General features: G+C 39.3%; 2 protein-coding genes across 4 annotated transcripts in view; one reads left to right on the top strand and one right to left on the bottom strand.

The window, feature by feature from the left end:
• Positions 1-3,893, top strand: part of pigeon (gamma-secretase activating protein pigeon) — a 36,025-nt gene extending 32,132 nt beyond the window's left edge. For 2 of the 3 annotated variants that reach the window (XM_075295365.1, XM_075295368.1), the window contains exon 9: positions 3,305-3,893. In XM_075295365.1, the coding sequence (XP_075151480.1) occupies positions 3,305-3,438 (134 nt within the window). In that variant the 3' untranslated portion in view covers positions 3,439-3,893. Of the gene's footprint in view, positions 1-2,943; positions 3,091-3,304 lie in introns of all 3 variants that reach the window. The other variant, XM_075295366.1, reaches the window with a different exon arrangement.
• A 17,093-nt stretch (positions 3,894-20,986) lies between these two features.
• Positions 20,987-22,497, bottom strand: LOC142224671 (uncharacterized). Its single transcript, XM_075294456.1, has 2 exons — positions 21,771-22,497; positions 20,987-21,618 (listed from the first exon to the last, which is right to left on the bottom strand). The coding sequence occupies exons 1-2, from the start codon at positions 22,495-22,497 to the stop codon at positions 20,987-20,989; spliced, it is 1,359 nt and encodes a 452-aa protein (XP_075150571.1).
• Between the last annotated feature and the right edge of the window lie 213 nt (positions 22,498-22,710).

Here is a 22,710-nt window from a genome sequence, read left to right as displayed (position 1 = left end):
TTATTTCTATGCAATTGAAAAGAACAAAAAATAAGAAAAGTGGAATTTTTGGGGCAAGGAACAATTTTCAAAAATTTCAATTTTTTGGGTATGAAAAATATGAATTGAAACCTTAATAACTTTTGAACTAATTGTGATATCATTATGGTTTTTATTGATTGTTGCAGGAAAAATTTTAAGATATATTGCTGAATATACCATCTCCAAAATTGGTATAAAAAATCCCCAAAGTGAGGACATATGTTGAAAAAACGTTATTTTTTTGTAATTTGCATATTTCTCACCTGTTTATTGGTAGGATGTTGAAACCTTTTACAGTTAGTTAGGGGATACATAGGGCTTTTTGGAAAACAAATCGGCTTTTGTAGAGCTTTACAAGTTCTACCCAGCAAAGAAATCATAGAAATCGGACAGCTAAAACAAAATTTCATATTCCCGAGGTGACCAACTTTCAACGCTTACAGTTCGCCTAGTGACCCACAAAATTGCAAACTTAGAGGAAACGCCTCAGCTTTTACACACAGAAAAGAACCATTTGGAACCACTGTGGGGCGTTGGTCAGACTCTGAGAACAATATTAACCTTGTAGCTTTGCGGCAGAAGTATGCAGGCAGTTGAATATTAGCGTCGATGACGAAACAATTCCGACCATTAATTACCCCAAAATTCTCGGGGTCACATTCAAGTCGCCTTTCCAAGTCGCCTGCCCATGCCACTGCAATTTGTGATAAAACAAGTCCTTCAAGTCACTCATGGATAAACAACCTCCACACAGGAATGTAACGGTTGATATACAAGCCTGATTATAATAGTTTGCAGAAATAGAGGGAGAACCAAAAAAGTCCTCCTAGCTACGCCAATGCCATTAATAAACAAGTATATGCAGTAGTAGGTTCGGCAGGGCCGAATCTTAAATACCCACCACCATGAATCAAATATGATAGTTTCCTTTAAAAATTCTTCAGCGTAGCGGGTTACTTGATAATATATATATAGATTTTCAGGGGGTTTTATGACAAATATTCTCCCAAGCAGATCAGTTCAACCAATACGCTTCCCGAAGATAAATTTAAAGATTCTAACTATGAAGACTAGATCAGATTCTAGATTTATAAGAACCAATTTTGTTTGAGTTTTAGAAATAATCTTTGAAATCTTAAATTTGTAGATTTTTACCGCCAAATCTGGAACTTTTACTTTCAGTTTCATGCAATTTTTATGATCAGTGAGCCTGCTATACCCTCAAGAAGTGAAATCGGTCTATATCGACGCCTTACCAAATGGATCGATAAAATAAATGCGATACAGATTTTTGAGGGTCTAAGATACCAGTATATATTTTAGGGCAAATCAGATGAATACGGTTTCTAGAAGCCCAACTAGGTAAATTGGGAGATCGGTCTATATGAGTGCTATACCAAAACATGGCTTGATACACACCATATTCGGCTGACACATTTGTGGTCCTAAAATACCTCTAGGTTTCCACTTTCAGGCAAAGTCCAAGAAGTAAAATCAAGAGATCAGTCTATATGGGGGCTATACCAAAACATGGACCGATACGGACCATTTCCGACACATCAATTTGTGGTTCTAAGGTACCTCTAGATTTTCAATTTCAGGCAAATCGGATAGCAAATACAGTTTATAGACGCCCAAGAAGCAAAATCGGGAAATCGGTCTATATGAGGGCTATACCAAAACATGCACCGATAGGCACCATTTTCAGCACATCTTTTTATGGTCTTAAAATACCTCTAGATTTCCAATTTCAAATTGGGTAAAAACTACGATTTATATAAACTCAAGATCCCATTTCGGGAGGTCGGTTTATATGGGGATTGTATCAAAACTTGGACCGATATAGCCCATCTTCGAACTTGACCTGCCTGAAACGAATCTGTGCCAAATTTCAGGACGATAGCGCCATTATTGAAGGCTGTAGAGTGATTACAACAGACAGACAGACTGGCATGCTTATATAGTCTTAGAATTTCTCCCTGATCAAGAATATATACTTTGTATAGTCGGAAATCGATATTTCGATGAGTTACAAACTGAATGACAAACTTATTACACCCCCATCACCATTCTATGCTGGTGGGTATAAAACAAACAGTGAATATCAATATTCTGCCAGCAATGAAATGTAATCGGTTGATTCCATTCTTTATAGCCCATTCAAATTAGGCTTGAAATCTACTAATCTCTATTTATTTATTAATATTTTCTTAATATCTAATGCTTAAGTATATATTGTTTATCGAATTAAACATTAGTGCAGTCAAATATAAGATTTATAATCTTGTTGTCCTAAGGATCACAAAATATACAAATAATATTAATAATGAAATTTTCTTACAATAAAAGTGGATTTAAAATCCACTGAAATATGCCGTTGTTATTTTAAGTATGAGTATCATGTGAGAGCATGTTTTTGACTTACAACATGCAATATTAAAGTAGGTTAGGTTAGGTGGCAGCCCGATGTATCAGGCTCACTTAGACTATTAAGTCCATTGTGATACCACATTGGTGAACTTCTCTCTTATCACTGAGTGCTGCCCGATTCCATGTTAAGCTCTATGACAAGAGACCTCCTTTTTATAGCTGAGTCCGAACGGCGTTCCACATTGCAGTTAAACCACTTAGAGAAGCTTTGAAACCCTCAGAAATGTCACCAGCATTACTGAGGTTGGATAATCCACCGCCGAAAAACTTTTTGGTGTTCGGTCGAAGCAGGAATCGAACCCACGACCTTGTGTATGCAAAGCGGGCATGCTAACCATTGCACCACGGTGGCTCTCTAATATTAAAGTAGTGAATTGGGAATAAGGGAATATTGGGTTATGCCAAATTTATATAACATTTCATTTGTACACTCTATATACTAAGTATTCTCTGTATATTCATATCACCATTATTTTTTATTCTTGCGTTTAGATTCTTTTAGAAAATCAGCCTCATATATGTGTCGCGTGATACCACTTTTAATCTTAGTTCTATTTTCGGTTATAGTAGGACTTTTGATATTGTGTTTTATATTTGCTCACAAACCCTAAATAATTAAAACGACAAACACAGGGAATGGTAAGAATTTTTTATGCATCTTTTTAATTCTGTGTTAACCCTCAAATTGTTGTGATTAATCAGTCCAGTATTTATTTTGTGCATAAGAGGTTATTCGATATCCGAATATTTTTGATGTAGTGGTGTTACGTGCGTTTAGATATATTTTAAATTACGTTATTTCAATATCAACAGATATTTCTAAACTTCGTTTTTAAATTGTGTTATTTTTCAGGCATTGCTGCTGAAAAGTTGTCACCATTGGATTCATTTTTGGATCTCCTCACAGCCAAAGCTAGTCTAAACGAATTGGACTATAATTTATTAATTGAAACTACAGTATCATCTATGGAACATTTGAATGTTTAATAATTGTGTGCCATTATATATCCGTATGTGCTAAAATTGGTATATTGTGCGTAAAATTATTTACATTAATTATGGTATTATATTATTTATAAATGAGGCTATAATGTGCAATTTTAATAATTTTGAAAATTAAACCAAGTATATAATTTCATTTACATTCCCCTTTTTTCGAAATACATATAAGCATGTATCATATATGATGCACTAAGTATTTATTGTTTTTTTTTTTTTTTTTTTGTATATCATTTTAAGTAAATTATTTTGTTCTAACTATTGTTTTTAATAAGTTGTATTTAAAATCTATCGTTGCCTAAACTATATTTATTCCTTTTTATTTAAATTACATATAGGGAATTTTTCACAACTTTTGTTGCATATAGTTTTAAGAAACTATTTTGTTATATTTTATTGATTTTGAATAAAAGCTTTTTGCTACATTCTTTTTGTTATTTCTATTTACATAGTTTAAATGGTGTCTTTTGAAATTTCACATGCAATACAATAAAACCTTTCAATTAACCAATAAAAATCGGAATTTAAATAAATTTTTAATTGAGCCAATTCCATTTATTTATTGCTTATTCTTTTCTATTTTCAATTAATATACATATTTAATACCTTTCTTACTTGAATTCATTAAGGCTGATTCATATAAAAAAAACAATACACTACAAAATATTTTTGGGGGATTTTGTTCAATTACTAATTCTGAATTTGTTTGTGAAAAGGCGGGGAATTAAATAAAATAATTTACCAATGAGGGGGAAAAACAAATAAAAACGCAATTAACTTTTGGTTTTTAAAAAAATAAATTAAAATTGAATTTATTTGGCGGGGGTAATCGTACCTTCGGGTATATGAGAGAGAGTGAAAGTAAGTGAACGTGTCGTTAAGTTAAATCCATTTAATTTTTTTCATACATCGTTATAAATTGCAGGGTTGTATTTTACAATTCATAAAACCTTAAATCTAACAGGGTGTCAACCTGAACATCCCGCCCCCCCTTCCAGGAATGCAACATAGGGGCAAGCAGGAGCTAGGGGACAATACATGATTTCATTTAACAATTCAGAAGGTATACAAATAAAAACAAAAACATCGATTTAATCACCGCATTCGTCATCGAGTTCTGTTTCGTATCGAGAAACATATCGATCGCTGTAAAATTTTGGATCACCGCATTCGGTCGTAATTTATTTTGTCTACTACTTTTTTTTACATTGCTGTAAACATATGGTAATAAGAAATTAGAAGCAAAAGATGATTTCAAAATAACTTTTTGTGATCAAAATATGTATATGTGTAAAAATTATTATGAATCCATGTGTTTTTGTTTTCCTCGTCTTCGGATTCAGAGGATGAGTACAAAGTGGCATTAATAAGGAAAAACATTCGAGACAAAATCAGTCGTTTGTCTGAGGTGCATTGCCTGTAAGTGATTCTATTTTGAAGTGAGTGCTTTTAACTAATTGTGTTTTTAACATCCATAGATTTAAAAGACGCTTTCGTCTGTCAAAAGAAGCTTTTAAATATGTTCTTGAAAAATGAGTTTTTTTGAAGCGGCTACTGAGCATTCCTTTCTTTGTTCCGTTTCCCTAAATGCAAGTAATATTATATTTTCTTAAATGTATTTTGCCAAAATATATAAATAATACTTCCATTTTCACCAACTACTTGTTTCTTTTTGTTTACCTTTTTTCTGCTCAAAAATCACTACATATTTCGTTTTCGATAGCATGCTACCTATCGTGTTCAACTTCGAGTAGAAACAATTCGATAACGACTGCGGTGATTCGCGTAAACTACATTACGACGACGAAGTACTCGATTTCGACTGCGGCGATTTGTATTCAGAGGATGAGTACAAAGTGGCATTAATAAGGAAAAACATTCGAGACAAAATCAGTCGTTTGCCTGAGGTGCATTGCCTGTAAGTGATTCTATTTTGAAGTGAGTGCTTCTAACTAATTGTGTTTTTAACATCCATAGATTTAAAAGACGCTTTCGTCTGTCAAAAGAAGCTTTTAAATATGTTCTTGAAAAATGAGATTTTTTTTTGAAGCGGCTACTGAGCATTCCTTTTTTGTTCCGTTTCCCTGAATGCAAGTAATATTATATTTTCTTAAATGTATTTTGCCAAAATATATAAATAATACTTCCATTTTCACCAACTACTTGTTTCTTTTTGTTTACCTTTTTTTCTGCTCGAAAATCACTACATATTTCGTTTTCGATAGCATGCTACCTATCGTGGTCAACTTCGAGTAGAAACAATTCGATAACGACTGCGGTAATTCGCGTAAACTACATTACGACGACGAAGTACTCGATTTCGACTGCGGTGATTTGGCCCCTGGTCGGATTGTGACCACGGTTCCATCATCCACTGTCATTTTGTTGCGAATCTCTGGATTTTGCGATGTCTTATGGGATCCATTATTGCGACAACGTTTACTTCTGCCTCAGGACGCCAGTTGGTGAGACGATAGGATGGGCCAGACATGACTGGAATTACGAAAAATGAAATGGGACAACACGCACACAAAGAACAGAAGTGGTTATTAATTTCGTTCATCAACAGGTAGTAGTACGAGTTTGACAACAATCCCACGGCGGCGGGTTCTGTGTACCGGATTGACCCGATGGACCCCATCCATTGGCCAGCGGCTGCCACATCAGTGTACGTGTCCGTATTTTTGTGTTGGAGAAGGTGCATCCCGGGGAGCCTTCTCCGTTTGCTGTTGGTCCGAGCCGGGATAGAGGAGAACCCCGGACCATGGTATTGTTCAGTCTGCCGAAACCTGATCCACCACCGCTCGGTGTCGGTCAGGTGTAACCGGTGCTTGGAGTGGGTGCATTACCGGAACTGTTCCGGCTTAACATCGCTGCGGGAGTATAGTCACACTGACTACGTGGCAGGATGCTGTGCCAGCGATAGCAGCAGTGGGTCATCTGACTATGCGACCACCCCGACATCTCCCGTTCAACCCAATATTGTTGTTCCAGTTCCGGATAGTGCATCGTTTTTGCAATTTAATTGCAACGGGCTCCGAGGTAAGATTAGCGAAATCGTGGACTTTATGAATCGGAAAAGGATAAGGGTCGCAGCGATCCAGGAGACTAAGCTGAATTCCACCTGCAGCCTACGCCATTGTGATGGATACAATGTGCTTCGAAAGGATCGCACAAGAAGTGGAGGTGGTGGCCTGGCTTTCATAATACACCGTTCCGTGCAGTATAGACCTATCCCGCTTGTGCCAGACACTAGTGACCCGTATATGGAGAGGTAGCAGTCAAGTCTGGGGCTGCCGAGATAGAGCTATACAATGTGTATATACCGCCGGTTGGTAGCTGTGCTCCAGGTTATTGCCCAAACATTGAGTGGCTATTGTGCGGGCATAACCGATTGGTTCTAGGAGACTTTAATGTTCACCATGAACTTTGGCATTCACTCCTAGGTAATGACCAGAGAGGCATAGCTTTGGCAGAGCAGATATGACTCCACATTTTGCACGGCGAACGAAGGCCCCCACAAGAGTTATGGGTGACTGCAGCAGTTCGCCAGATTTATCTTTAGCGTCGCCTGGTCTGATAAATGACGTTTCCTGGCAACCCGTCATTTCATTGGGATCGGACCACCTCCCCATAATTCTCACCATTAACCGACCCTCCGATTTCATAACCTCTGAACGCCGGACGTTCATCAATCAAAAGAAAGCCAACTGGGAAGGCTTCAGAGAATACACCGATCGCCGCTTCAGTGAGCTCCCGTCCCCCTCTCATGTTCATGTTGCCCAGAGGGCGTTCCGGGACATCATCAACGCAGCAGCCGCTCGATTCATACCCGCTGGTCGAATTGCCCAAGTGAGGCGGGACTCGCAGACGAGCGTGATGAACGCCGTCGTGCTAACCCTGCTGATCCTAGAATCAGAGAACTAAATCTTGAGATTAGTAAGATAGTCGACGAGCACAAGAGGAACACTTGGTTAGAGCACCTGAAGCAATGTAACTTAGGCACAGGGACTGGTAAATTGTGGTCAACAGTGAGAGCCCTCTCGAACCCCGCTACAAGGGATGATGGGATTTCAGTCACCTTTGGCGACGTGACTGTGACTGACCCGAAGAGATGCGCCAAATACTTCAACCGACTGTTTGTCGAGCATCCCGAGAGTGATAGAGCGAAAAGGAGAGCCACTCGTCGCATACGTGGTCTCCGAGCCGACGACACACCACAATTTACCGCTGCCGAAGTTACCAATGTCATCAACAGCGCGAAACCATCTAAGGCGCTGGGCCCCGACGGAATTTCAATGCTAATGCTCAAGCATTAGCAATTTGTCCTTGGAATCACTCATTATACCCGATGTCTGGAAGATGGGATGAGTGATTCCACTACTGAAGCCAGGCAAAGATTCGAGTAAAGGTGAATCGTACAGACCGATATCCCTTTTCTCGCCAGTAGCCAAGACACTTGAGGCACTACTCCTCCCCAGCCTTGTGGAGAATTTTCCAGCTGCCTATTCCGTAAGGTACACAGTACGACGACGGCCTTACATGCCATTTCGACACATATCAATAGGGGACTTAACCAGCCCAAGCCGTGTCATAGGACGGTCCTCGTGGCGCTTGACCTATCGAAACCGTTCGATACGGTCAACCATGCCACATTATTCGAGGACATCGAGAACACGTCCCTACCGGCAGGGGCGAAGCGTTGGGTTCTGACACTGTTTAACCTCCGGCACTGTTTAACCTCTACCTGTCCTCGATTCCACCCCCTCCTGACGGCGTCGAGATTGTGTCTTATGCGGACGATTGCACAATCATGGCATTGTTGATGACATTTGCGATCGATTAAATGCCTACCTAGCTGATCTTACCAGTTATTTCACTGCAAGAAATTTGAGGATATCTCCCACCAAATCCTCAGCCACACTTTTCACTACATGGATGGCGGAAGTACGCAGGCAGTTGAATGTCAGAGTCGATGGCGAAACAATTCCGACAACAAATTACCCCAAGATTCTCGGGGTCACATTCGACAGCCTTTATAAGTCGTCCGCCCATGCCACTGCAATTGTGATAAGCTCCGCGGTAGAAACAAGGTCCTCAAGTCGCTTGCCGGCAGCACTTGGGGTGCGGACAAAGAAACCTTGTTAACTACATATAAATCAAAGCAGTACCTCTTGGGTTGCCATCGAAGTTGTCATCCGAATCACCATCTTGTGGATAGACAACCTCCACCCAGGAATGTAAGGTTGATCTTCACCTTCTAGAGCGCGAGATCCAGCGTTACAAAAGAGAGCCTCTAGATCAGGCAGCATACCAGACAGGTCTGAACAGGATTCATGAGGATACTGTAGCTGTTCTCGGAGTCCGACCGCCGCCCATTGCACCGGAGAAGAGAGACCTCCCACGGCAGACAAGGGTAGTTTTGGCCCAACTAAGATCAGGCAAGGGCAGCCGCCTCAATTCATACTTATCAGTGATTGATAGCAGCGTAGCTGACGTGTGTCCCATATGTAATCAAGGGCCACATGACACTCGTCACCTTTTTGCTTGCCCAGCTAAGCCTACCCGTCTCACTACCAGATCACTCTGGACACACCCCATCCTTGTCGCAGAGTTCCTTGATCTGGCTACCAGCTGAACTACACAAGCATAGAACAAAATGGATGAAACTACATTAAAAACGGTTACAACAACAACAACGAGTTTGACAACGGGCCTTGTAATGATACAACTTCCTACCCTGATGTCAACAACTCGCACCTTGTTGTCGGGGATTAATAGATCTTTTCGATTCTACCTACTTTCCACTCTGGTGAAGGAAATTATCTTTCCTGATTACTACCAGGATACCAACCGCAAATTTTTTTTGCGGAAATTGCCACTTATTTCGCTTATGGAGTTCAACGAGATATTCCTCTTTCCACCGTTTGGCGAAAGAGTGATAACGATCCTTAAGTTTCTGCCATCTATTCACATAACTTAACGACTCAATCGTCGTGTGGGTCTCCGGAGGAGAGAGAAGGGCAGAACCTATAAGGATTTGGAAGGGCCAACTCGGTCGGATTGTCGCTCATCGGACTAAAGGGCCTTGATTTAAGGCATTCCTCGAGTCTTGCTAACATCGTATTGAACTCTTCAAAAGTGAACTTTTGAGAGTGAGACACCTTCTTAAGATGAGTCTTGAAACGCTTAACTCCTGCCTACCAAAGACCACCCATATGTGGCGCACCAGGAAAATAAATTTCCATTCTAATAATTGGAAGGCATTAAGCGAAATAAGATTTTGCTTCACTTCAGCAAGAAATCGGGCTTGGTCCCTACCAAGAACATTAGAAGCTTCTACAAAAGATTTCCCATTATTAGAAAACATCTTAGATGGACAGCCTCTTCGGGAGAAAAATCGAGTGAACGCAGCAATAAAACAATCAGCCGACATATCATTTGTCGCTTCCAAATGAATTGCCTTAGTCGCAAAGCAGACAAACACAAGCACATATCCTTTAGTGATACGGCAGCCTTTACCAATGTAGGTATTAATATCAAAGGGGCCTGCAAAGTCGACTCCAGTGCATGTAAACGGGCGAGACAATGTAGTTCTCTCAGAGGGAAGAGCGACCATAATTTGGTCGACAGTTTTCTTCTGAAACAATACGCATGCACGGCAATTATGGGTGATGGTTCTGACGAAATTCTTCAGCCTGGGCACCCAAAATTCAGCGGGATTATCGTGTGATAGAACACGATGCCAATTATTATTACCGATTTTAGTAGAGATGTTAGCTACTCGATTAGCAACAAACGTAGGCCAGTGGACGTATAGTGAAGCCGCATATGCTTTCTCAGAAGTATCACAAAATGCATGAAGCTGAACTTCATGGTCTGGGCTGAAACCAACCCATCGGGGGATCTCTATCCGTTCGATTTCCCTATAGTCATCCAAAAACGCAAACCATCTATTCAGAGTCATGGGTTTCAAACATTCGTCCCAATCTGTTTTCTCTTTCCAAATTTGTTGCATTATAATCTTAGCAACTATAATCTTAGGAGCCAGCCAACCGGCTGGGTCAAACGATTTAGCAATCTCAGACAAAAGATCTAGTAGGGACGGAAGATCTAGTAGGGGCTGAAACCAACTTGAAAAAGAAAACATCTTTTCCAGCGTTCCAACGTAAACCCAGAGTCTTGGCGGTACTCTCATTGGAAATATTCAAAAAGCCATTATCCAATAAACATTCGGGGGGTAAATCTAACAAAAAACCTTGCACATTAGAAGTCCATTTTCGTAGATTAAACCCAGCAGAACCTAGAACTTCTATAAGTTCATCACGGCTCTTCATGGCATCATCTAAACTGTGAGCTCCTGCCAAAATATCATCGACATACACTTGCCAGAAAAAGTATTCGTACAACCCGCCCATGCCACAAGAAGCCTTTTTAAACCATTGAAATAATGCATGAAAGATGGAAAACATTTTTGTTAGGAATACATTAATTTACGTATTTTTATTTTTAACAATTAATATTAAAAAAATATATATTACACATTGGGTACATATAAGATAAAAAATAAAGTAGAAAAATCATTAGAAAAAGTATTCGTACACTTTAAGTAATTTTTTATTTGTTCTACATTTTGCAGTCTTATAAACTTTTTTAATAACTTATGTTTAAGCACCTCAGAAAGTCGACTAGGCATTGATTTGGCCAGTTTAGTTGTTTCTTCCTCGCTAATTTTGTCCCATTCAGCCATAATAACATTTTTAAGCATTTCCTTTGACGATATTGTATGTTGCCGTATTTTATGTTCCAATAAGTCCCACAAATGCTCTATGGGGATCAAATCTGGAGATTGGGGAGGCGAATTGAGCTGATGTTTCGTATTATATAGCAACCACAACTTCACATTTAATGCGGTGTGTTTTGGATCGTTATCTTGCTAGAACCAATAGTCATCTCCAAGGCCAAGTTTCTCAACACTTTGGCGTAAATTTTCTTTCTAAATATTTATGTAGCCATATTGATCCATAGTAGACTCTATAAATGTTAATTTTCCAACACCTTTAGCAGACATGTACCCCCATACCATGACACCACCTCCACCGTGTTTAACTGTGGGAACGTGGTTTTCTTTTTTTAGCGCTGTTCCAACTTTCCGCCACACTAATTGTTTTCTGTTGGTTAAGCTACACTTGTAGTTTAGTCAATGAATGGCTTTAAGCTGAGATCAAAAACAACAATAACGATTGAAGAGAAGCCAACAATAACAAACAAAACGAATGAAGATAGAGGAAACACGCTCAAAAACAAACCCAGCCAACTACATTCAAATCGATGATTTGAGTTTGGCAAAGGAAAAGAGATATGCTTGTAAATTTGTTTAGGCAGTAGCCGACTATCAACCCTTTTTTCGGAAGGTTCAAGTGCAGTTCACTTTGGGTTGAGTGAATTACCTGAATTTATTCTGATAATTGGTTGATAGTTTTGCTGCAAGTAGAGGATGCTGATGAGGAATGTTGTAATTCCGAAACAGCTGTACATCCAACCATCTTGCAGTCTATAGGGCTTTGCCCAAATAAATTTGACAAGCATACTTTTCCTCTGTTGGTTAAGCTACACTTGTAGTTTAGTCAATGCATGGCTTTAAGCTGAGATCAAAAACAAAAATAACGATTGAAGAGAAGCCAACAATAACAAACAAAACGAATGAAGATAGAGGAAGCACGCTCAAAAACAAACCCAGCCAACTACATTCAAATCGATGATTTAAGTTTGGCAAAGGAAAAGAGATATGCTTGCAAATTTATTTAGGCAGTAGCCGACTATCAAACCTTTTTTCGGAAGGTTAAAGTGCAGTTCACTTTGGGTTGAGTGAATTACCCGAATTTATTCTGATAATTGGTTGATAGTATTGCTGCAAGTAGCATAGGACAAGAAAATATAGAGACATACCTTGGTAATTCACCATGGTTTTGTTTATTTGCAGTGCGCAGTCATTCCACTCAATTGCGCAGTCAAGTGACTCAATTTCTTTTTGGAAAACGAGAATAACGGTATAAATTAGTCAATTTGCATTACAAAAAAGGTGTGGATAAACAGTATTTTATAAACTTTCACAATATTTGGTGTTTCAACGAGAGAACAAAGGAAAGAAAACAAATTAAAGCCAAATTAAAAAATCACTCAATTGCAGACGAGAAAGAGCCATCTACGGTGTGCAGACAAACTACAGCGCTGTGAATTCACTTGAGATGTTTATACCTTCCTTGGTCTATGCAAGTAGAGGATGCTGATGAGGAATGTGGTAATTCCGAAACAGCTGTACATCCAACCATCTTGCAGTCTATAGGGCTTTGCCCAAATAAATTTGACAAGCATACTTTTCCTCTGTTGGTTAAGCTACACTTGTAGTTTAGCAAATGCATGGCTTTAAGCTGAGATCAAAAACAACAATAAAGTTTTCGTTTTATGCCAAAAAAGCAAAACTTACTTTCGTCTGAAAATAACACACGATTCCAGAATTCTGGATCCATTTGAACAAACTTGTTGGCGAATTCCATTCGCTTCTTTCGATTTACTTCGGATATATAAGACTTCCTCCGCGCCACACGACCATGATAATCTGCCTTCTTTAAAATTTTTCGGATAGTGTCTTCATGAATATCTTTTTCATACGATTCTTTAATGTTTTCTTTAGTTTTCGAAACAGTAATTCTGGGGTTTTGCTTAACAGTCGCCAAAATACTTCGTTTTTCCCTCTCTGTTAACTTAGAAGGACGCCCGCTACGTGGTTGCGACTGTATAGATCCGGTGGATTTGAAGTTTTTATGACGTATTGGACAGATGAATGGCTTCTACCTATTATATTTGCAATTTCACGCGGAGTTTTCTTCTCTTCGTGCAATTTTAATATAATTTTTCTTTCATCAAGGCTGACTTCCTTTATTTTCGGGCTCATCGCTAATTTTTTTGCAGTGCTGAAATTTTGCCATACACAATTTTTTAAAACACGTTTTAATTTGATTTCCCTTATATTTTGCTCCTTATGCTGTGTTTTGTGTAGCAATGCGTGTGGGATTCCCCGAAGTAAGCTTGTACGAATACTTTTTCTCGCTGCAAAATGAAGGTAGTTAAAGCGTTGTAAAACAATGTAGTATAGGTACAAAGTTCTGGACACGCGTTAAAAAGTATGTAAATTGTACAACAAATCAATGATGTTAAATTGGTAAAAATATAATCAGTCCAAGGTATTGATTTTTTTTTATATATTTTTTTTTTATTTACTTCAATTTGTTACAATTCATAAATTCTATGTTGCCCCAGCGCCCTAATGGCTTTATAGGAGCTAACCTTATCAATACCTATAGACGTGTTATGAATATTTACTTTTTATATAACAAATTCATTTACGATTAAAAATTGTTTTATGCGCTTTACAGACTATCAGTTATTCCGGACGACAGTGCTCGTGTCGAACATATCCCATATATTGTGCACATTATAAGTTAAATCCGAAGGCATAATCGATACTGCTGCATGTTTGTGGGATCGATAACACATTTACCGATTATTTAGTCATCGCCGACAAGTCCTATCGATCCGACACACTGTAAGATTCTTTACAAACACCGACATTCCGTCCGGAATAACTGATAGTCTGTAAAGCGCATTACATTGAAAATTCAAAATAATTTAGTTTAATTTACATGAAAACTATTTACATCAGAAGCATTTCCATATCACGTAATAAAAATGATTTTATTTCTCTTTTAAATGTAGATATTCTTGATATATTCTTCAAATTATCGGGAATTCGGTTAAATGCTACACATCCACTATGCTCGATTCCCTGTTTAGCCACTTCTAGACTTTTAAATTTGTATTATTTCTGGTATTGAATGCAGTTTGATTTATGAGAAATTGTATTGATCCCAGTCCGATATTATTACTAGCCTTGAACATATATGTCAATAATTGAAATTTGTATACGCCATACACTGGTAAAATTGTTTTAGCAATATTGCTGTATAACTCCGAAGTAGGGTATAATATCGGTAAATTGAAAACAATTTTGAGTGCCTTATTCTATGTTTTTTGCAATGATCTCAAATGAATGTTATTTTTGTGAGCATATATTATTGCCAAGTAATTTAAATGGCTTTGAATCAAAGAATTATATAGCAAAAGTTTTGTCTTTACATTAAACACATTAAGAAATTTATGCAGCATGCCAATAGCAGGTGACACATTTTTCTTCAACTCTTCCATATGCATATTCCACGCTAAGTTGTTTTGTAAATTAATACCAAGATATTTCATTGATTTACATTCAGAGATCCGTACACCTCCAATCGTTATATTAAATGTTTCCTCAACTGGTGGGCATCGAGGTCGAAAACGCATTAATTTTGTCTTGTTCGGGTCAATTATAAGTTTGTTAATTCTGCAAAATTCCGAAATAATATTGGCATCATGTTCCATTTGTCCTTTCAATATAGCCTCATGGTTATACGGGTATAATAGAGCAATATCATCAGCATACATAATTAATTGCCCATTGAGATTTAAATTAGAAATATCGTTAAGGTATACTGTAAACAACAGCGGTCCCAAAACACTTCCCTGTGGTACCCCATGTTCAACAGTTCCTGTGTCTCCTCTTGTTCCATTAATTTCGACATATTGTTTTCTTTTCACAATATAACTCTCTAAAAGTTTCAGTTCCCTTCCACAAATTCCATAATATGGCAATTTCGACAATAGTATATTATGATCAACTAGGTCAAATGCTTTTGACAGGTCATAAAAAACTGCACCAACTCCACCAAAGCTTGCATCGAAACCATCACAAATAGTATTTACAATATTAACTACAGCTTCTTGTGTACCACTGCCTTTTTTAAATCCAAATATTGTTAATGCTTGAGCTCGTTTGCTCATCGTATATTCTGGTGGTACACCAGAATAAATGTTTTAATGATAGTCCTGGTAGTACACCAGAACTTTCTTTGAAGGGGAGTTTAAAATTCTTTACTCGGTGGTACACCAAGAAAGAATACAATCACGCCAATTAAAACAGCAAGAGGTTTAATCGTAATGATCATTTTTATTAAATTTCTTTTGCCTTATATACTAATAGTTAATACAAGTAAACAACAAAAGTAAAAGAAAAATAACATAGTCTAATTATTTGCCGGAATTGCTTATTCTGCAGTTAAATTCTTTTTCCATATGAAGCCAATGACCGGTGTTGAATTTCATATCATTTGGCTGGTGGATTGAATAGCATACGCAAGGGAAATGTTCTTGCGCGTGCCATCCAATACCTGACGTATGAATTACTACCTTTGGATTGGCTGCAATATAGAAAGAATGAAAGGGGCAGCAGGTTTTAAATTTTTATTCTATTAGAGATTTATTTTATTTTGCCAAAACAAAATAAATAAATCATGGAGAATAAACATATTACGGCCCCTAGGGGGGGGGGTTGGGGGTTTGTGAATAATTTTGAAAGGCTTGCATAAGCTAATTCCGGTTACGTAGTAGGTTTTAGTTAGGATGGGTCCACTGAAATGTCCCATGTTGATCTTGGAGCAGGCTGTGGTGATATATGCATGTTGGCCCTTTTCTTAAAAATGCACTTTATTAGTAGGACCACAACAACGATTAGAATAAGTCCTAATCCACAGTAGCTAACGGTCAGGCTATGAACTGCATGGTAAGTTGAGGTTGTTGGAATTTCACGTAGTTGTGCCTTCACTTCTGCCTGCAAACGATTTATTTCTTCTAAACTTGAGCGGTGAATGAACGCTTGCGTTATATTTTCCATGTTAGGTAGTGTATTGAAGAATGACATCTCATTGTCTGAACTGGACTGGTGTAGGGTCGATGTGATAGTTTGGTGGCTGTTGATAGTAATCATCTCATTTTTCATTGTGCAACCTGCTGGCAGTGTTAATATTCCAGTACCCTGTAAAGGCTGATAGCTGCTTTTACCATTACAGACTGTACTTAATTTTAGTTATGAATCAGTTGCAAACAGCCATTGATTTTTCTTGAACAGTTGATACCACACATTGTGGTTAGATAATACTTCGATATTGCAGCTAGGGTCAGATTCGTTATTGAATAGATGGACTTCGCAGCTACAAATCGACGCACCTTTATGGTAAACTGCTTGGATATTTGGGCATAAAAGGGTGTTGTGATCCAGTGAGCTGCAGTCAAGTAGTTTGATGTCATCCATTGGAAAATATTGATCACGATGAGGATTAAAGGCTATCATTTCTGATGTCGGCATGAGGGCTACTAGAGTATTATTTACCACTTGTGGAACTGGTGTAAGGTAAAATAGGTCATATTCATCCTGGTTTGACAATGGAATGAACAAGGTGCAGATGATATGGTCGTTCGATATTGAGGCATGAGCTGTTGCGATCCCATATAAGTGTATTATATCTACTACTGGTAGTGTTAAATCTTGCGGTAGGTTAGCCTTTATATTAGCTACCTCGGCAGCAAATTGTTGTGGAGTTAGTAGAAGCGGGCTGATCCGACCATGATGAGTGTCAGCCAACAAATCCGTCATGGAAGCATGCATTTTTTGCAAGTTATTTTCAATTAGGATTAACTGGATACTGAGCGATAAGATGAGTTGAGAGCGGTATATATTTTCGTTGTTTGTGAGATTCATGAGTCTGTTTATTTTAAAATTTATTTTTTCAAAACCCTCCTGTGTCCGAGCTTCAGAATGCTTCATGAGATTAAGGGTAGAGTCCAGAAATGATGTTTGGTTCCGCAGTAGGCCTTGCAGTCGAGCTTCGTTGGTTTTAATAATATTGATTGTTCCTGACATTTTCTCAGCATAATTTGAGTCCAGAACACCAAATAATGAATTTGCTACGTTGCCGACTATATCTATTGCCCCTCGTTTCTTCCGTAGACCGAGATTTTCTGGAGTGGCTGGCAAATCTTTCTGGATATTGTAGAAATGGGTTATTAGGTCACTACATTGATCGCTGAATGTGAGTGATTGCATGTTTTCGCTAAGGCATTGGTTCCGTTGATGAAGAGCTGCAGTTCCTTATGAAGAGGTGCCAGTTCGAAATATATCAGCAGCTTCCATTCTGATAGAATTGGCTTAATGTTACCAATACACTCAAAATGTATACCAGGGTTGCCTTTAATCGGAGTATAGGTAACTTGTTGGCACATCACTAGTGGGAGGAATAATGCTAGAATCACTAGCATGCTGGTTGTGGGAAGGTTAGCACGTTTTGGAGGTGGTGAACCATTATCTTTGTCGCTAGATGCGGCGCTGCGGCTGAGCGGAAGTGAGTTACCTCCTTTTTCGTCGTTAGTTTGTTCTAGAGGGAGAGGAGCGAGTAGGTGGATGGCTCGCTTAATGATACCGCTTGAGGTTTTTACTGCGGCTGTCCTTACCAGACCATCTGACCCTGGATAAGTTTCAATGACTTTACCAAGTCGCCAGTTCATGACAGGCAAGTTATCTTTAATTGCGACTATAGTGCCCAATTGCAGATTTTGGGATGCAGTTTGCCATTTATTACGCTGCTGGAGTTCATTGAGATATTCCTGGGACCATCTTTTTTTATTGGTGTTTTATTCGGGATACTAACTCCCATCGTTTTGCCAAGGTTGATGATGTTGCTTGGGCTGTGACGTCTACTTGAGCAGTTAGGGGTTCTCCAATCAAAAAATGGCCCGGAGTCAATGCAGCAGCGTCATTAGGATTATTTGGTAGTGGTGCTATTGGCCTAGAGTTTAGCATCGCTTCAACCTCTATGACAATGGTCTCCATTTCTTCATAAGTCAGGGATGCACTCGATATTTCCTTTATCAGAAGACCTTTAGCGGATTTTACAGCTGCTTCCCAAAGTCCACCGAAATGAGGAGATCGCGGCGGTATAAAGTGGAAAGTAATGCTTCTAGTTGCGCATTCTCGTTGTATTTTTTCTTGAGCTGTCGTTGAGAATAACGAGGTTGACAGCTCTGCGCAAAAAATCAACTGCTCCCACGAAGTTGGTAGCGTTATCACAATATAGTTTTTTGGCAATGGCCTCTTCGGCCAATAAATCTTTTCAACGCCCCAATAAAGGCATCGGTTGTAAGATCCGTTACAAGTTCTAGATGAACCGCTTTTGTTGAAAAGCAGCAAAATATCGCAAGATATGCTTTCTGAGGTCGTTTTCCTCTTGTTTTGAAATGTACCCAGATTGGTCCGTAATAATCTACCCCTGCGTTTATGAAGGGCCTTGCAGGCGTTACTCTTGTTTCTGGCAAATTTCCCATAATTTGTTTCAGAAGCTTTGGTTTTGATCTTGCACATTGAATACATTTGTGAACAGTTTCACGAGCCAAATGTTTTCCTTTGATGGGCCAGAAGCGTTGTCTCACCGTAGCAAGGAGTGCGGTAGGTCCGCAATGCTTATTTTCCTTATGTAACGATTCGAAGATTAGTCGACTTATTGGGTCATTGAATGGCAAAAGCATGGGATGTTTGGCATTAAAACTCAAAGTCGATTCTTCTAGTCTACCTCCAACTCTTAAAACTGTATGTTCGTCCAAGAACGGCGACAAACTTTTGATTTGACTTGAGCCTTTAAGTTCTCTATGCTTCTCCAGTTGTAAAATGTCTTCTTTGAAGTTAGAATGCTGTGCGATACGAACTATGACAATAAGAGAATCGTGAAGTTCAAAGGGAGTGAGGGTTGGCCTGTTTTGTCGGTTTTCTTTACGGGTTTTGGAATTTTTAATAAATCTCAGAACATAAGCAACAATTCTTTGTAGTGTCTTCAAGGAATTCCTGTGATTTATTTTGTACAAAAAGTTTTCTGCATCAACGGCCAACATTAGGTTGTGGAGGTTCTGCTTTCGTTCAGTGCTAATCGAATCAGGAGAAGGTATAAACGCAGGAGGCCAATGTTTCTCGTCTCCGTGAAGAAAGAATGGTCCAAGCATCCATTGAGTCGTTTGTTTTAACTGATGTGGTTCTGATCCCCTAGATATGATATCTGCTGGGTTATCCTTGGAACTAACGTGTCTCCATTGTTCAGGAGTCGTGTTGTCTTGAATTGAAGCAATACGATTAGCGACAAAGGTGTGAAAGGAGGATGATCTTGAGTTGATCCAATTTAACACTATTGTGGAATCAGTCCGGTAGTAAGTGGGTGTTGTCATCATGTCTAAATCGCTCTTAACTTTAACCGCCAAGTTGGCTCCCAGCTGTGCAGCGCACAATTCTAGCCTTGGAAGCGTTTGTTGTTTAAGGGGTGCTACTCGGGATTTCGCACAAAGGAGGTTTACAAGTATAATCTTATTCGGTAAGATTGTTCTAATGTATACTGCTGCCCCGAATGCCTTTTCTGATGCGTCGCTGAAGATGTGGAGCTGAGTGTTTTGAGAAATATGTCCCTTATAGACATGTCGGTGAACGGGAAAGGTTTCAAGTGACTTGAGGCTCTCTCTAAAGTTTCGCCATCGATAGTCGAATTCTGAAGGTACAGCTTCATCCCATGAAAGATTTAGATTCCACAGTTCTTGGACAAAGATTTTTGCCCTAACGACTACAGGAGATAGCAAACCTCACTGACCTGATTGGCGCTAGGTTGACCTTTACTTTAAGTTGGTCAGCTTTGGGTAACCAGGCCAATCCCAAAGTTTTGGTATAATTGGTGTCATCTGTGCTGAAGTCCGGGCTAACTTCTTGGTCGCACTCCGGAATGTTATGAAGCAGATGGATGTGATTGGCACTCCACTTTCGTAAATTAATTCCGTATTGCGTCATGACTTGTTGCAGTTGGCGCTGGATTTCCAAAGCTGTATTCAAGCTGTCTGCTCCGCCCAGGCCATCATCCACATAGAAGTTCTTTTCCAAAAAACTGGCTGCTAAAGGAAAATGCATCTTATTTTCCCTGCTTATTTCTTTCAAGCATCTTATTGCCAGATAGGGGGCTGGTCGGGTTCCGCATGTAACGGTATTTAATGTGAAGTAGTTGATAGGTTCGGTGGTATTGTTCCGCCACAGGATAATCTGATATGGTCTGTCTCTAGTATGTATCAGTATATGACGAAACATTTTTTCTATGTCTGTGGTAAACACGAAACGCAGTTCTGCTGCTCAGTCACGTGGCAATCTGAAGCGTAGCAGAATAGCAAACAGATCATTCTGTAGTGTTGGGACAGTATATAAAACATCGTTCCGTGACTTTCCAGAGGATGTTTTTGTTGAAGCATCGAATACTACTCGGAGTGTAGTGGTGCTGCTTTCAGGTCGTTCAGGACGCAGTGGTGGGGAATAAAATATTTTGCTCCTGTCACATTGTCTATGTTGACTTTAGTCATATGGCCTAGTGCTTCGTATTCCTTCATAAACTGTATATATTGTTGTTTTAAAGTAATGTCTTTGGATAGTCGCCGTTCCAATGATAGGAAACGGTTGAAAGCGAGACTGTGTGAATCTCCTAAAGAGCTTGGTTCGGCACAAAACGGGAGCCGTACGATGAATCTTCCTTCTTTGTCACTGATTAAAGTGAGCTTCACACTGTGCGTCATATATCGATAATTGCTTCTGTGTATTATCGACTTCTTCCAGTTTCCAAAATTGTTCGATTGTCTGATTCATGCTATCTTCATCCGTTAGTACTCCACATATTGATGTTTGCAAATGTTGATCAAATACCTTCCCTGATGCTATCCACCCAAGTGTTGTGTTTTGCAAGATTGGAAGGTTGTCTCCTAGTTGGATTTGTCCAATAGCGAGTAGCTGATGATAATATTCTGCGCCTAATAGGATGTCGATTTTGCCTGGGCGGTTGAAGGTAGGGTCTGCCAGCGTTACATTCTTGGGAATTTGCCATTTATCAATATGGATAAATTGAGCAGGTTGGGGAGTAATTATTTGGGGAAGTACGAATGCCTCCAAGCGTGATGAGAAATTGTTGTATCTTGACTGGAGCGAAATGTTCACTCTGTGTTGAAACTTGGTCCGATTTCTTCCTATACCACTAATTGACATAGTCGTAGGTCTACTTGGTAGACCCAGTCGTGCTACTAATCTTTCCGTAATTAGGTTGACTTGAGATCCCGAGTCGAGTATTGCTTTGCATTCGGTTTCCAGACCATTCGCCTTAATCTTGACCAATGCGGTTCCTAGTAGAATATAGGGCCTTTGAGATTCAGAGTTTAAGGCCAAACTTTCAGCTATAACGGAAGGGGTAGCGAAGCCGCAGTGGATTGGTTGGAAGTTGTTGCTGATTCTGGTGTTTTGGGGTGTTCCATTTGATCTCCCTTGATTGATTTACTTGAGGATTTAGAGGGTTGCGTGGGAGATTGTTCAAGGTGAACGAGTGTATTGTGCTTTCTCCCACATTTTTTGCAGCGGCCTAAATTCTTGCATTGTTTCGTGGAATGTCTGCTGCTAAAGCAATTCACACATAACTTCTGTCCCAGTGCAAGATTGAGGCAGTGTTTTGTGCTGAGTAGAGCGAATTCCTGGCATCGGTATAATTGGTGAAAGTCCTTCTTACAGATAATACAATGTCGGCTTTCAGGACTTGGATGGGAAGTCAGGGCGCAATTTTTGGAGCTATTGATAGAGGTTTTTTCCTTTACACCCATTGCTTCCAAAGTATGAAAATAGTTCTCCAAGAACGATAGGAAGTCGCTTATGGTTTGCAGTTCCTTTGGATTTTTGATCATTTGTTCATATTGACTATGAACACCTTTATCCAACTTTTTAACGAGGAGGTGGATTAAAAGTGGATCCCATGACGAAGTCTGGAGTCCCATGTTGGAGAGAGCTGCCAAACATTGTTTTGTTGTGTCATGTAATCGCTTGAGGGCACTTAAAGTTCCAGCACCTGAGGGTTGATCGAGTAGCCTTTGGATTGCCGTGGCTGCCATAACCCTCTTGTTGTTATAACGATGTTCCAACAATTGCCATGCCGTGGGATAATTGTCTTCTGTTATGGCAAGGTGCGCAATAAGGCTTGCTGCTTCGCCTATTACGTGGTTTTTCAAGTACCACATCTAGTGAGCATTTGGGATTTTCTGCTCATGGATCATTTTTGTGAAGAGATTCGAAAATGATATCCATTTCATATAGTCACCATCGAATTTGAAGATAGTGACTGCAGGCAGTGGTAAAGAAGTTGATCGGGACACAACTTCCGGGTTGGAGAAGGTTGAGTCCCTGCTGGCACTAGAGAGTTGGATAACTGCTGCCTGGGCCTCTTTCTCGAG

The sequence above is a fragment of the Haematobia irritans genome, chromosome 2, assembly GCF_050003625.1.
Source record: "Haematobia irritans isolate KBUSLIRL chromosome 2, ASM5000362v1, whole genome shotgun sequence".
NCBI classification, from domain to species: Eukaryota; Metazoa; Arthropoda; class Insecta; order Diptera; family Muscidae; genus Haematobia; species Haematobia irritans.
This window is presented reverse-complemented; position numbering and strand designations above follow the sequence as displayed.